General features: G+C 46.5%; 1 protein-coding gene across 1 annotated transcript; it reads right to left on the reverse strand.

Moving 5' to 3' along the window:
• Window positions 1-1,842: 1,842 nt before the first annotated feature.
• On the reverse strand, window positions 1,843-14,430 carry LOC117642546 (proclotting enzyme-like). Its single transcript, XM_034380814.1, has 9 exons — window positions 14,252-14,430; window positions 13,252-13,410; window positions 12,396-12,631; window positions 11,260-11,458; window positions 10,723-10,901; window positions 9,248-9,418; window positions 6,725-7,011; window positions 4,312-4,465; window positions 1,843-2,363 (listed from the first exon to the last, which is right to left on the reverse strand). The coding sequence occupies exons 1-9, from the start codon at window positions 14,266-14,268 to the stop codon at window positions 2,164-2,166; spliced, it is 1,602 nt and encodes a 533-aa protein (XP_034236705.1). The 5' UTR covers window positions 14,269-14,430; the 3' UTR covers window positions 1,843-2,163.
• Between the last annotated feature and the right edge of the window lie 1,146 nt (window positions 14,431-15,576).

Below are 15,576 nucleotides of genomic sequence, written 5' to 3' on the forward strand. Positions count from 1 at the left end.
ACCTGGACCGGGTTCTGTTCTATGATCGTAAACTCACTGAAAATCAAATACCGTGTAGTGCCGCTTTCTACGGCCTACATTTGTATCATGCTTTCGCCGTTTCCTTCATACTAAGGGAATTGTTTTCGTAAGACACTTAGAGTGTAGTCGCAACGGTAGTCAATGGAAAGCGAATCGTTTTGCAACCTGATTTTTGTCGCAGGCGGCGGTCGTTGCGACCGGGACCCCCGCAGCGGCAGTAGGAGCGGACGCCGCGAACAACGGCGAAGGCGATGGCTCCGAGACCAGCGGACCGTCGTTTACAGTGAACCCCACGCACCCCGACCCTCGCCTTAAGAAGCTGTATCAGAACGCCAAGAAAAAGCTCCACAAGGTTTTATCCATCTTCCATGGTTGAACATTGCCCACCAAATACAAACACAACAGATTAAAAAGGATATGCTGAGTCGTTCGTGTACTTTTTCCGTGCATCGGCGTGGGCGATAGGGGAGGTTTGAGTAGTTCGTAAGAAACGCCCAAAATTATGCAATGGAGCCAAGGGAAAACTGTGGCCAAATTTGTACAATACTCACCAGACAGTAGAAATATACTAAAATTTATTGGAACTTTTCTTCCAAAAATTCAGTTGTTTTTGCCCGAAAATCAAAATCAAGTGAAATTCCATTAGATTTGTACACTGAAAGTCACAATCATTTCCCCTTAAATTGGGCCTCTCCAAGGTAATATGAGTATGAATCGTCTTCTATCGTGAGGGTCCTTTAGATTTACAACCGACACGGTCGTGACAGGTGCAGTTCAAAGGCCTTAAGGGGAGGTTCTACTGAAAATCTTACTTTCTTCAAATTGAGTCCCATTATCAATATTCATTGTAAATTTAAAGTATTTCATAGTAAATAGTTAAATTTGAAGTTTGGAGAGCAATACCTAGCCCCCAACCCAGTCGAAGAGGAATTTTGTGCTATTTCCAGTCGTAACTTGAAAAATTCTCCTACGCAAAGTATTTCAACGTAAACTGATGTTCTGGGCATTTTTCACTTCTTTGGTTCATAATTGATAAACCGTGGCATTAGTAAGATACTGGGACCATTACAAAACCATAAGCTGTGTTTTTAAGACAGCATGTCAATAAAATTTCAAGAAAATGTTAAAATTTCTGATATTTTAGTGACTTTTTTTCTGAAAAGCAACGACAAAATAAATTTGTTGGGTCCCATGTCTTGGTGATGCCACGCTTTATTGCATATGAGCCAAAGAAGTGAAAAATGTCCAGAACATCAGTTTACGTTGAAATGCTTTGCGTAGGAGAATTTTTTAAGATATTGCTACAATAGGCTGAAAAAACCTCTTCAACTAGATTTGGAGGGAGGTATTGGGCTCTAAATTTCATGTTTGACCATTAACTATGTATTACTACACATCTGCAACAAATTTTTACACTGGGTCTCAATTTGAAAAATGCAATATTTTCAGTAGAACCTCCCCTTAAAAGGGTGGAACTTTCCACTTCTGTTACGAACTGCCCCCAGAACTGCCCCGCCCTTCCTTACGTTTTTTACACGCTGGCAAAAGTGGAGACGCTGTCCACGTCGCAGCGGCGCAACACATGCGCCTTGAAGTAGGCTTCCCTTCCGGCGCCTGTTGGGCTGCCTATCGTCAGGCGTATCTCATGACTCGGTGGAAGCTAGCCTCGGAGTTGGAGCCCAAACGACTCGTTTCTTAGCAGTATGTGACCCTTGGTATATCGCACCTGATTTCTGAGGTCCGATTTCGGACGACTGGTGCTGTTTAAACCAAGGTTTCAACCCACAGCTGTCCCAGAGGGGTAGAAGTACTCATGCAGGCATCAATATTGGTCGGTTTTTATTGATAACAAAAACAGAGTCTTACACAGAGGTCTTCACTTCAAGTTTAAAGCATTTTCCTGCAGCAACCACCGTTCACCGTTTATACATAGTATACGTCACCGGTTCACCACAACTGTAACGAATTTGGAAGTCACACGACAATTTCAAGGCTTATTTTTCCTCACAAGGATGTTATAAAACGTGTTGATGACGTCGTTGTCACGCTCATGCCTAAGCGTAGGGGCTGGGATGAAATCAGCATGAATTTAAAGTGATGAAAAGATCATCTTCAATTTCGTCATGAAGTGACAACCCATCTTTACAGTGTGGGGTGCATCTCGTCGTAGAGCCAGGGCAGGAACTTGGACACGTCCGTGAACACGGCATAGTTGTACGAGTCGCAGCTTTGCTCGTTGACGCTGAACATGGACACGGAGACGATGCCCCGGATGCGCCAGCGACCGTCTGGCTCCTTGACGAACAAGCCGCCGCCGGAGTCCCCGTTGCAGACGCTGGTGCCTGCGCGGAAGTAGCCGGATCGATTAGTCCGTTGAACAACAGTACAGGGTGAGTTTTCTCAATGTGTCAATAATTTGTAGGTAGTTTGGGCACCCCAAGGCGATCATTTTCAACCAATAAACTAGTGGGCGCAAACCTCTAAGTACGGAGATAATTTGTGTTTTATAATTGGCCTTCGCGCCTGCGAGGTAGGCACCCGCTGCCACTGATGGTCGCAGGACCTCGCGTGGGGGTGTCGCGGGTCTAGGAGGGGTGCTTCGAGTCTCGTGCGGCGGACCTTGCAAATGTCTTTCGGGAGGGGTTGCCGCGGGTCTGAAGAGGCTGTCATGGTGGCCCCCGTTACAGTGGATCTCACGGCTGTCTTTGCGAGGGTGGCGGGATTCCTCGGATACTTCCGCGAGGTCAGTGGCACTCCCGCGAGTACTGCTAGTCCCGCGACACCACCTCGACAGGTCCTGCCGCCCTCAGTGGCACCGGGTGCCTACCTCGTAGGCGCAAAATCCAATTACAAAACAGCAATCATCTCCATACCTAGACGTTTGCCCCCACTAGTTCATTGGCGAAAAATGGTCCCCTAGGGATGCCCAAACTGCCTGCAATTATTGACACATTGAGGAAACTCACCCTGTATACCGAGGGGGTAAACACTTGCGTTATACCCTGTACACAAAAGTCGGGTATTACGCCGTAATGCGCGTAATAGTAATACATTTTGGGACCAAAAGTATTTAAAAAATGTCATTTTTCAATGAAATCGAAGCGTAACATGCGTAATACAAGTGTAATACCCCGTAATAGGGAGTAGTCTGCACAAGGTTCACCGAAGTGTTTACCCCCTCGCTGTATACACACTAAATTACTATGTAGGTTTTTCTGCGCGCCAATGCACGAAATTAAACATGCACTTCGTAACGCACAAATTTGTGCGTTACGAAGTGCATGTTTAATTTCATGCATTGGCCTTCATGCATGCCAGAAAAACCTACATAGTTATTAAGTGTGCAACAACGTGTAACCAAGTTACAGAAAAAATTTGTACCCATCGTGATACAAATGAGTGATCATGCGGACAGAACAACGAATCATCATAGGGAATCCCACAGTAGATAAACTGTTATGTGCGAATGCCACACAAATTTCTATAACATTATTGAAAAAGCTGCGTTACCATGTTACAAAAATCTGTACTGATCTTTTTAAGAGTGTGGCATGCCCAGTATACTGTTATTCAACGAATGTGACGCCATGCGGTAGAGTGTGAAGTTTGTCACGTTTGTTTGAATGCGACGTCACATTCTTTGGAACGTGACACGACCGTTAAAATGTGACGTCACATTCGTTGGAACGGGATCATTATTCAAAGAAATACGGCATTACATTCAAACGAACGTGACAAACACATTCTAACGAGTCACGGTCGTTGAGTTACAGTGTAAAAATCGGAATAACTACCCGTCTCCTGGGGGGCAACCACTCAAGAAATCCTGTGCCCGCTTTAGAACCTGAAATCTCTGGCAATCTAAAATCTTCCCCTAGAAAGGAAAAAACACAATCGAATTTTAGGTTTAAAATAGATCGCAATCTTGCGAAATTCGACGAAATCTCTTCCAATCAGAAATTCTCTGTCCCCCACTGAGATTCCAAACGCTAAGAGTATAGCACGTATGGTGCAATGCAGCTGAGATATCGCACCATACGTGCAATGCGATAGCCATTGCACCTTACGTGCGATGCGTACCGAAAATGCCCTATGCTAATGCATGGGAATGGGGAGGTATTGCACTTCATGTGCAATGCTTTTGCATCGCACCAATTGACGCTATACACATAGCGTTTGGATTCCCAGTGCACATCAAAAGAAGTAGCCCCCTCGCGCCTCCTAGTCCACTGACAATCTTCCCAATGGAGTAAAGTGGTGAGAATAATGGAGAGCCGAATATGGCCTCACCATTTCGAAATCCGGCACAAAATGTCGTGTTGGAGGTGAAGGACAGGTAGAATACGTTCGACCGCAGACACGTTTCCTGCGACACGACAGGCATGTTGGCCACGCGGATCTCATTCGAGATGGCGCCGCTGTCGTCTTTGCCCCAGCCCGGCACCTGGAATTGGAAGCAAAAAACACCTTCATTAGTTTTTGCAATTTTTTGCAAATTTTCTCGGTTGATAATCATGCTTTTTTATACTAATACATGTCTATCTGCATCATTCATTTGGTTAGTTATAGATCAAATACTAAAGTAAGTTTTTTTACTCAAAAAGAAATATGGGACACGCCCTTATAAAAATTATTTGCTCCGAGATCCGTCCGAGCGGGGTTCCAGCCCGAAAGAGGTCCGTCGGGCTAGTCCGACGAAGCTCCAGAATGTTCCCAAATCGGCAACTTTACGGATGTGTCCGAAAACCGAAATGCGGGCTGGTTTCGGACTGTCCGAGTCTCGGTTCCGAAAAAAACCCGACGGCGGTAAGCCAGAGGCTAGCCGTATTCGAACCCTCGCTTCCCGCCTTCCTCTCTTTCTTTGCACACCAGTGCTGACGTCGGAGCCAACTGAGCTAGCCCGACAGATGAGGACTGGGAGCTCCGGTGAGCCTCTTCACTGACTCTGCGCTGCGCTCTCCGCTCCGCTCCTTCCTCTGGGCGCTAGGAGGCGCGATTTTCAAGATAGAAGAGTGGGGATTTCTCAGGGGGACCTCGAATTTAAAATATTTTACGTCAAACACGTTTTCTTATGCATACCTGTATTTAAAGTTTCATGTTTCTACGGTTGTACGAAACAATTTAAATTAATTGACTGAATGCATTCTTGCAATTTTAACCACGTTCTGTGGTATTTGTTTCGGCACATACTCAGAAACGACAAAAAATTGCTGTATTTCCAATAATTTTTTTATTCTTTTCCTTACGAAAGGCGAATGTTTGAGATTGAACATTGCGGAATCACTTGGACATACCTCAACTGTAGCTGCGTTAGAGGAATATTTGTCTAAGTTCCAAAGCGAGGGGGAAACGGCACAGAATTACGAAAACAGTCCGGAGGGGAGACCCTCGGACGTATTCCGGGTAAGTCCGCTGCCCCGGACTCCCGGCGGACCGACCCGGACTTTCCAGGGAGTCCCGGGCACATATCGGTCTGGCCCGTCCGAACAGCGGCCCTTTCGCGGACTAACCACGGAATCGTCCGAGGGCATTCGGACGCTTCTGGGAACAGCCCGAGGTGGCGGGGGCTCTTTCGGACGGCTGGCGGCAGGATTTCGGAACAATTCGTTTTTACACGGGCGATTAAAGTTTTTCATGAGAGGTGGTAAGAACAAAACCGAGTATGCTGTACTTTTGATGAACCAGTTTCCAATGTTGCACAGCAATAGTTCGAAAACGCATTCGCCGTGGCAGGGTCTACCAAGTTCACACTTCCAAATGCATGCTTTCAAGTACACACTTACAAATGCATATGCGTAGCATGGAGTTATACGGCGCAAAGCATGCAATTGTCAGTGTGTACTTTGTACTTGGCCAAGTTTGCGTTTGTAATCGTGTACTTGCAAGCATGCATTTGTAATTGCGTACCTAAAGAGGTTTGAAGTGCGAGACGAAGCAGAATATAGCTCTTCCCCGAAGTACCTCATTTGCAAACGGTTTGCGCGACGCAACCAAAAAAATTCCTCATTCTAAATGCTGTACAGTCAAGATTCTCCATATTATGGTGAAAATGTTCCATATTATGGTGGCGCAGCTGACTTCATAACGTACCATTGAGAATTCACCGTACACTGCAGGAAATAACCACAACAAAAGTACACAAATTTCTGGCAAATTTTTTATTAGGAATTTAGTGTACTTTTCAAGTACAACAATTGTTGTACAAAGAACAATGGAACCGGCATGAGGAGTGCTGTGCGGTCTAGGCCTCGTTGTGGTTTGTTCAATTCTCGTTGTACTTTCTACAATCCCTGTTGTACTTTTATTGTACAGTTTCTGTTGTACATTTGTTACACTATCTACACTTTTTCTTGCAGTGTACCTTATAGATATTTTGACGACTTTCGTTGGTATTATGGACAAAATCTCCACCATAATATGTCACTGCAAGAAAAAGTGTGAAAAGTACAACAAAAACTGTACAATAAAAGTACAACCGGGTTGTACAAAGTACAACGAGGATTGTACGAACTACATCGAGGCCTGAACTGCCCGGCACTCATGCCGGTTCCATTGTTCTTTGTACAACAATTGTTGTACTTTGAAAGTATAGTAAATACCGGATAAAAAATTTGCCAGAAATTTGTGTACTTTTGTTGTGGTTTTTTCTTGCGTGACGTTGGTGCAGCAATTCACCGTAAGACATGTACAGTCCTCAACTTACGGCGCCGATCTTGCCGACGAGAGAGTCGGTGTCCGCGCCGGCAGACTCCCAGAGGCAGACGGGCCGGATGTGCCTGGTGGGCTCCACGGGGTCGGCCAGCACCAGGAGGGCGATGTCGTTGGCGTAGGCAGTGTCGCGGCCGTACTGCGGGTGCATGCGCACCGAGGCCACCTCGGCCGTCTGCTGGCCCGGCTCGGTGTACGACAGCAGGTCGTGCTTGCCCAGGTACACCACCAGCACGGCCGCGTCCACGGGCCGGCCGCGTCGGGACTCCACGCAGTGGGCCGCTGCGGTCAAGAATGCACTAAGATTTCCAAGGCCAAGAGAAAATAACTGAAAACTTCAGTGCACCAATTGCTGAATTTAGGATGCATTTCACACTGAGATTCCAAACGCTATGAGTAGGGGTAGGTTGGGTAAGAAAAGTACACTCGAGGCTTGGGTAAGAAAAGTACACCCGTTATATCTCCGAACTGAAACTACACTGAACCATCACATTAGTGGTTTTAGAAAGATTGGTCATCCCGCTGACAAAAAATAAATTTAGCACAGTTCTACATCTAATATTCAGAATCAAACTGCGCGTTTAAAAAAAAACATTAAAAATAACTATGAAAATCTTTTTTTTTAATGTTTGTACTTTGAAGTACAGCTTCCTGCAGAATCAGCCGACAGTCCAATGTAAGGTACCACCTCATAGCTTAGACCATAATCTTTGAAAAACAGTGCCGTTCGATGCTCTTAGGCTTCAGCACAATTTTTTATAAGTGTAAAAATGAAATGGGGAAGAAAAGTACAGTCAGCTGGGGAAGAAAAGTACAGGCATTGGAGAAGAAAAAAACACCCTCTAAGAAACTAAAAGCGGGATGAAAATTGAATTGATCACGGAAATAGATTTGATTAGGCGAGACAAGCAAAAAATGTCAACACAAGTTATAGAATTAGACTTGAAACAAACAAGTTATTGGGCATTTACGTGAAAAGGGGAAGAAAAGTATGCTGTACCCACTTACCTCTGAGAAAAAGCTTTTTGGACCTTCTGTGATGAGTCTACGTAGAATCAGAACCAATTGACCGATTTTGACGAAACTTGAACTAAAGGCAAGTGAAAGCTCTCCACTTAAGGGGTAAACCTGTATTGAGCCAAGATTGGTGGTTTCCTGGTTCGAAATAGCAATTCTTTTCGATGTACTTTTCTTACCCGGTGGTGTACTTTTCTTACCCTTTTCGAGGAGTTCCGAAATCACATACATTTTGGCATGTTGTGCGTAATGTGGGGAACTATAATCAATGAACAGTGATCCATTTCATTAGGAAGGCATTGGATTACAAGATCACGAGAGCAGAATAGTTGAATCCTCATTTGGAACTTCTGTACAGTGCAAAGTACGCGTTTTGTACTTTTCTTCCCCAACCTACCCCTATAGCACGTATGGTGCAATGCAATCGCACCATACGTGCAATGCCTCAGTCATATTGCACCTTACATGCAATGCGTCCCGAAAATGCCCTATGCTTATGCATGGGAATGGGAAGCATTGCACTTCATGTGCAATGCTTTTGCATTGCACCAACACTGTTAAAAAATGGTTGTATAGAAACAATCAGATGAGTGGAAATTTAGTCGTTCCAAATCAAAGAAGACCAACAACATTTGTTGTTGGTCAACGACTTGTATTTGAAAGTAGACTGCTAATGTGTTATTACAAGTTAGTCGTTGTGAAATTATCCTTTAGTTCCAGTACGAGTTTGGTTTAACAAGCTATTCGTTCCACAACAAATCTTGTCGTTAAAAAAATTAGCGATAAATGTGTCGCTAAGTTACGACAAAATTTTTGTCAGTGAATTGACGCTATACTCAGCGTTTGGATTCTCAGTGCAGACAAATTGCCATGAATTTCGACGCAGTGTGGGGCGGCGATCAAGAATGCACTGCGATTCTAACGGCTGGCTATAAACATACCACGTGAGCACCAAAATGCAATGCCACAGTCCAGCGCTCCTTGTCCGCGATGGGTCCGAAAATTTCCCTAAGGCACGGGATGGCATTGCCCTTCACGTACGATGCAAAAGCATTGCTGATTGGACTACACTACCAAAATCAAAAATTGGAACGAATTGGGAGTGAGTCAACCTGAATGTGTTTCCGCGACAGTGTGCGAGTCCAAACACAACCACGTCTTTTCCGCGAGAAAGCAACGCTTTGGCAGTGGCGCCAAGTGCGCAGTAAAAGGCCGCGTGTCGAATTCGGATCGTGAAGGGCGACGCGGGCCACCAGGGAAGTATGTCGATGAATCACGCCACGTTCGTTTCAACGTGAATCGTGTCCGTTCGCGTGAAAAATTCGAAGCTCTCACTTCTTTTCACCTTAAAGGCGATCGAAGTCTCGCTAAAATTTAGTCGTACAAAAAGTCTTTACCGTTATTACCCTGTGTGATAGGAAGAAACACTACACGTTCGTATTGCGCGGCTACGCCGTTTCCTCCGAAAATTTCTTCGTAAGGAATTTCGGGTGTGGCTCACCTGTGATAACGTGCTTCTTGGACACGAGCGTGGCCCCACACTCGAAGTTGAGGCCCAGCTGGTCGCGGCGTCCCAGCTTCTTGAAGAGCGCCACGAGCCAGGGCCAGCGTCCGCGTGCAGCGGCCGCGCCGCGGGTCACCAAGGGGTTGGCCCCCCACGCTCGCCCGCATGCTACCAAAAGCCAGAGGGTCAAATATTCCACTAAACTGTCATTAAATATTTTCCCCCAGGAGGGAATTTCTTTGTAATTTACTTAGAATACGGTAATGTCCCAGTTATAAGAAATTGCTAAGTAATACTGACAAAAAAAACGTTAACGCTAACGCTAACGTGAAAGCAGATGATACTTATGAGAATGTTTATTGAAATGTATGAATGTGACATTTTGTCAATTTATTTCAAAGAGTAAACACTCGGAACTCTTTTTTTGACAAATTTCTTACACATGGTAATTCATGAAAATGTCAATTTTATTATAAATTTTGAATATCCTAACGTGCCATTGTTTTGTGTTAAACATGTTCGCAATGACGGTGGGACACTCATATGTCCGATACCACTTGTGTTGGGTATCATTTTCGTTGTCTCAACGCGAGGATGCACAATTTGGTGGCTAATCACATAAATACTCAATACCCGTAAAAGTTGTGTTCGGTACTAGGGCAAGGCGCGTTGCGGCACGCGGCGTGTCAGCCACATCTCCAAGCGGGGCCGGCCGGCCGGCGCGCCACCCGAACCCGACCTCAAGATAGATAAACAAGAGTGGCGCACACTGCCGACTGCCGACGCGCCGCTTCTCGAGAGGGGCAGGGGTTCGGGGGGGCGCTGCACTATGCGTTCTACGCACTCAAGGCTCAGGTGCGTGTGTGTGTAGACTGCTGCGGGGTGTGGCGGGGCGCGGTGGGACGTGGCGTCTCGGCAAGGGAATGGGCGAGGGGGGCAGCTACGCGATGCGTGCTAGCAGCGTCTCGTAACGACGCGCAACGCGAGGGACGCACTTCATGAGTACTAGAGAGCTGGGTGTCGAGGTTATACACCGCGCGCGCAACCCGAGCCCCCGCAGGCGCCCCGATTCCATGAGCGGCGCGCGGTACGGCGCGGCGCGGTGCGGCACGCTGAGGGCCCTCCGCTCATAATCTTCTAGGCAGGCCAGCCAGCCGCTGCCTTGCCAGCGAGGCGCTCGGCCTCTTCTAGGCTTGCTAGTCAGGCAACGAGGCAACTGCTGCCTGGCTAGCCGGAAACTCGGTACTCTCTGCACGAGAGTACAAGCACGCTGATACGTGAACGTATCATCTGCTAAAAAGTAATGGTTGCTTACAGAAATGCGTCTGCTAATGAGAAATTGTCAGTACAAGGCTAAGAGTGCACGAGTGTCCAGGAACCAGCCACCTCACTTTCAACCCGCCCCAATACAACTCGAACTGACCTGACAGTCACCGAAAAAGATACTTCCCGTTTGTTGCTGAGAAACCTACCATCGGTGGGGCTCGGCTGCACGAAACCCTCTGCTGAGTGGTGAGGGGGCGGCGCCGGCGGTTCTGGAGGAGGCATGGAGGTGGATGGAGGCGGAGGGGGCGGCCTGAACAGCGGCAGGCCGGGTGGCACTCTGCTGACGGCCGGCAGGTTGATGACAGAGGGGCTCGGGCCCGGCGCACTGCGCCAGAAAAAGGCTCAGTAAATCAGGGGTTTGAGTTTTACACATCCAATTTCTGCACGGTTAAAAAAAATTTAATTACATTTTCATTACATGGAAATGTAATGAAACTATAATCATTACAATGTAATCAAAGTTTTCATTACATATAAGTTATTAAAATTTTCGAAATGTTTCACACATTTTCAAGCTACGCGCTTTTCCTGCAGGTTTTCCCCAGATTTCGGCGAAGTCAGTACATTCTACAGTTGCACGAAATAAATGTATCACTTGTTCAACAATTTCAAAGGACCCAACGAAATTTGTGTGACAGCGAACAAAAGAACCAAATTTGTACTGTATTTATACTGTTACTGACGTATTTTCAGGTGCCTCGCTGGGGCTGGAGTCGTGGGGTGGTGCCGCAGGCATGCAGACTCGTGCCGGCTCGCTTTGGCCAGACCAGACCTTGCTGCCTTCCGGGGCGATTCCGAAGTCCTCGTCGCCCGGTGCCGCTCGGTCGAACCCCGTCTCCAGGTCCGCTTCCAGGGAGATGGTGCTTTTGGTGTCGGCAGGCTCTTGAATCAATCAATTATTTCGCTTAGCAACGCGAGGGTTTCAGAACTCAAAAACGCACCGCCCAGAGAAATGCTGCAGTCACAAAACTAGCTTTCATATAGCCACTGTATGGTCAAAATCATCAGCGTTCATTGTGACGAGAAATTCTTGACATGGAAGCAAGTCGAACAAGATACTCTGGGAAGACGAAGGCTGAAAAATAAGCCCTAAAGTGAGAAACGAACGTACTTCCAAAGGGAGAAAATATTTTGGGACCAAAATAAATTCTTTACAGAAGAGCGTTAAAATTAAATGCCGTTAAAAAATGGCTCCAAGGTGTGAAGCATTAAGTTCAAGGCATTAACTTGACAGTTAATACTATACGCTATTTGATACGAAGGTACACAAGTACTTTTCCTACAAAAAAACGCGCCCCCCAATTTTGTGCAAAATCGCGTTCAAATTTGTGCGAAAAGTTAATTTGCACAAGAAAACTGTGACGTCATCTGGAACAAAATTTGTACAGCATTTGAACGCTTGAAACCTTACGAAGTATTTTGAGCATTATGTAAGGTAAAATCTATTTAGTTTGTGTGCAAATAAATGGTTCGTAAATTACATGAGCTTTGTAACCGTACGTACACTGGTGAAACAAAGGGATTAAAATCATGCCCTTTAAGGGCGTATACAATTTGCGCCCCTCGAGCGGCGTGAATTGTTTATGCGTTTTGGAAGGGCATTAAAACTTTGCTTAAAATTCCTATACGATTCTCTTCCTTTGCAAAGGCATGAAACGCGTAAAGAGTATTTATGCTCTTAAGGGTGAAATTGTTATGCCTTTGTTTCACCAGTGTATGGTCAAAATACTTAGTTGTACCAAGATCCTTCACTTCGTAAGACTTAAAAAGTTCGTAAGGTTTTCAGAGTGAGTGTGTGTGGGTGGCTTTGAACCCTTACCTGCCGCGGCCGAGCAGAAGACTCGACCGTTGGCGGTGACGTTGAGCAGGGCGGGCACCATGACGGTGGCGCAGGGGAACTCGGCTACGAACTCCAGCGGCGCGCGGCGGCCCTGCTGCGTGGCGCGGATGACGGCGCGCGCCGCCGCCACGCCCCCGCGCAGCGACAGCGTGCCGGGCTCGCCGGGGAGGTGCTGGCGGGCGGCGAGGTGGACGCTCAGGTGCAGCGCGGAGAACCTGCGCGGCACGCACGGTAAAAACGGTTCCTGGTTTTCCCAGGAACCTCCTGGAAATCGCCTATACCTTCACCATTGGCTTCCTGGGAAAACCAGGTTCCGTTTTTACCGTGCGATCAACTCCTTGGTCCACTCTCAGCCTTGTATTGACAGTTTTGTCAATTGACGTTAGACACTCTCATCCCAGGAACGTGGCATCACGTTGAAACGAATGTGACAAAATGTCACGTTCCTTTGAGTTTGAGCATTGTGTCACATTTGGGTGGACGTGAATCGGCCATTAATTAGCTTATTCACGTTGAAACGAATGTGACATAATGCTCAAAGAAGCGTGACATTTTGTCACATTCGTTTCAAACGTGATGTCATGTTCCTGGAATATGAGAGTACCTCCTGTTTAAATTATTTTCTGCAGACGGACTGGTTTCTTTAATCTTTCATCTTAAAGTTCACGTGAATTAAATTACGAGTTACTTTGATTTGTAGCCTGTCTCAAAGGATCAAACTTAGCGAAACTTGCTTGCGTTTCGGTTTCGGATAAGATAGTTCCTACGGAAACGACCAGACAAGATCTTTTGAATGAAACCCTTCGAAATATGCCAATTGGCAGTTTGAACTTACTTGGGGGGCGCTAGCAGGCGAACCACTCCGATCCAGCCGGTGGCGGCCGTCGGGCTGGGCTCATATCGGAACACCAGCGGGCAGGGCGAAGATGGGGGGATGAGGTGGCCGGGGCCGTTGTGGGCGACCGCGATGGTCGCTAGGAACAGGACTAGGCAGCTAGAAACAACCACAAGAAAACCTTCTGTCAGAAAAAGAGAAGAGGTAGTGCAAGGAACGTCCCCGCGACGTTGTCCTTAAGACTGAACACAGTTTTGATGGGTGCAGGGCGGATATCATGAATGAAGCCACATGCAGATAAATAAAGAAAGACCTGCTCAATCCAATTCCAGAATGACTGCCAGTCACATTTTAAGTGATTCCCAGATTCCCAGGGGGGGATTGTCGTTTACACCCAGTTACACTCTCATCCTTTCAGTCATTTTGTTATTTATTCATTAACGAATGGGTACATTTAAAACATTAGACTAGAAAAAAGGCAGTAAGTTATTGATGAAAACATACTCCAATGACTTTGAAAATCGTCAATACGTTGCTAGTGAAACAATCAGTGCGAGTCTAAGACTGTGAGCATAATATACACGCCTCTTTATTGTACACTCTTAAAGTCGTGTACACTCTAAAATTCTCTCTATTATGGTGAAAATTCTAAATTATGTTGCCGCAGCTGACTTTTTAACATACCTTAGAGAACTCATGGTACCTTACAGGTATTTTGACGAATATCGTTTGCATTATGGCGAAAATTTTCGCCATAATATGTTGCTTTAAGAAAACCTTACAAATTTGTTGACTATTTTAAGCCTTACAAAGAAAAGCAGCCTGTTATAACAAAGTGTTCTGAGCATACATAAGCTTTCAAAGAAAAAACTTCATAATTTACGAACTATTTCTTCGTATAACAAGTGAATTAGTTTGTACTGTGTATGCTCAAAATACTTCGTAAGGTTTTAAGCGTGTGGTGCTGCCTTTCACCGTAAAACACTCTGAGTGTACTCACCATCCCGGTAACCCCATCCTGGCTAGGGCAGGGTGCAGACAGACTCCACGCACTTCACGACGTCAAAAGCGCGAATTCTTCCGCAGCGGTATTGCTGGCGTTGCCCATGTCGGCCTCACTGCCGGCACCTCCTCAGCCTTGCGCGTGCGCCGGCCCGACTGGCTGGACGCGCAGGCACGGCACTGTGAGAAAATAAAGCTGCAAAACAAGGCGCCGAGTGCGTCATCGCCGCCGGCCAGCCACCTCCAGGATCGCTCTGTCTCTCTCGCGCCCGTGCGGAACGTCGCACGAGTGCGAGAGAGACGGAACGATCACCTTTCGGAATGGGGCGACAGGAATTAGACTGGAGGGGGCCTCCGTGTTTTGCATCTTGAGCCGCAGCATCACCTGCCGCGGGATTTGAACCGTCGTTGACCGCGTTCGGCGTCGCCTCACCCAGTGGGGGCACGCAGAGGCGACCGCTGGACCACCTTCACCACACTGAAAGACCAAACGTGGTCTAGAGCACGTTTGGTGCGTTTGGTGTGGTCATTGCGTGGAAAGACAACACCAAACGTGGCCAGAAGTGGTCAAGACCCACCAACTGATGCGGTCAAAATGGCACCCATTTGACCACACCAGTGGTGCGGTCTAGACCACGTTCGGTTTTTCAGTGCAGCGCCTACCGTTTTCGCCTTGCGCGGAGCTCTCAGAAAGCCTCCAAATCGAACACGAAATTACTATGCAGTTAAATTGTGTACAGCTTTCGCACGGAATTGAGCATGCGCCTGCAATGCACGAATTCATGCGCAACATCGCACACTTTCGCGATTAGTTACGCGAAAATTTGTGCATTTTAAACGTATGCTCAGTTTTGTGAAAAGCTTCGGCACAAAAAAATTACATAGTAAATGAGTGTGAAGTACTGCATGCACAAATTGAAACATGGCAAACTGGCGCTTTGACTATGCACTAACTAGTGCACACACACGTTTACTGGACCAAGCATCTAGTGCAACAGTGATCCCTCGTTTGTTCGCACACTAATAGTTTCATAACTATTGCCATATGTACCTACCTATGCACAATTTAATAAATAAATTACAGAAATTATTTTCATTGTGCTTCATTATTTACAATAAAAAAATCTAACCTATGCACAAAGTTTCTACACAACTTACACGTGCACAAATATGGCACACGAATGGTAAAAAATTCCGGGATATCTAGCGTGCGGTTTCGTCCCTCTACGTTTACCCAAGTGTCATCCTCACCAGCTTGGCTCCGACCAGGCCCTGCCGGCCGGTAGGCGGCACAGATCCAACACTGAAAATAGGAAGGTCGGA

This window comes from Thrips palmi, unplaced genomic scaffold (assembly GCF_012932325.1).
Source record: "Thrips palmi isolate BJ-2018 unplaced genomic scaffold, TpBJ-2018v1 HiC_scaffold_16, whole genome shotgun sequence".
Lineage (NCBI taxonomy): Eukaryota > Metazoa > Arthropoda > Insecta > Thysanoptera > Thripidae > Thrips > Thrips palmi.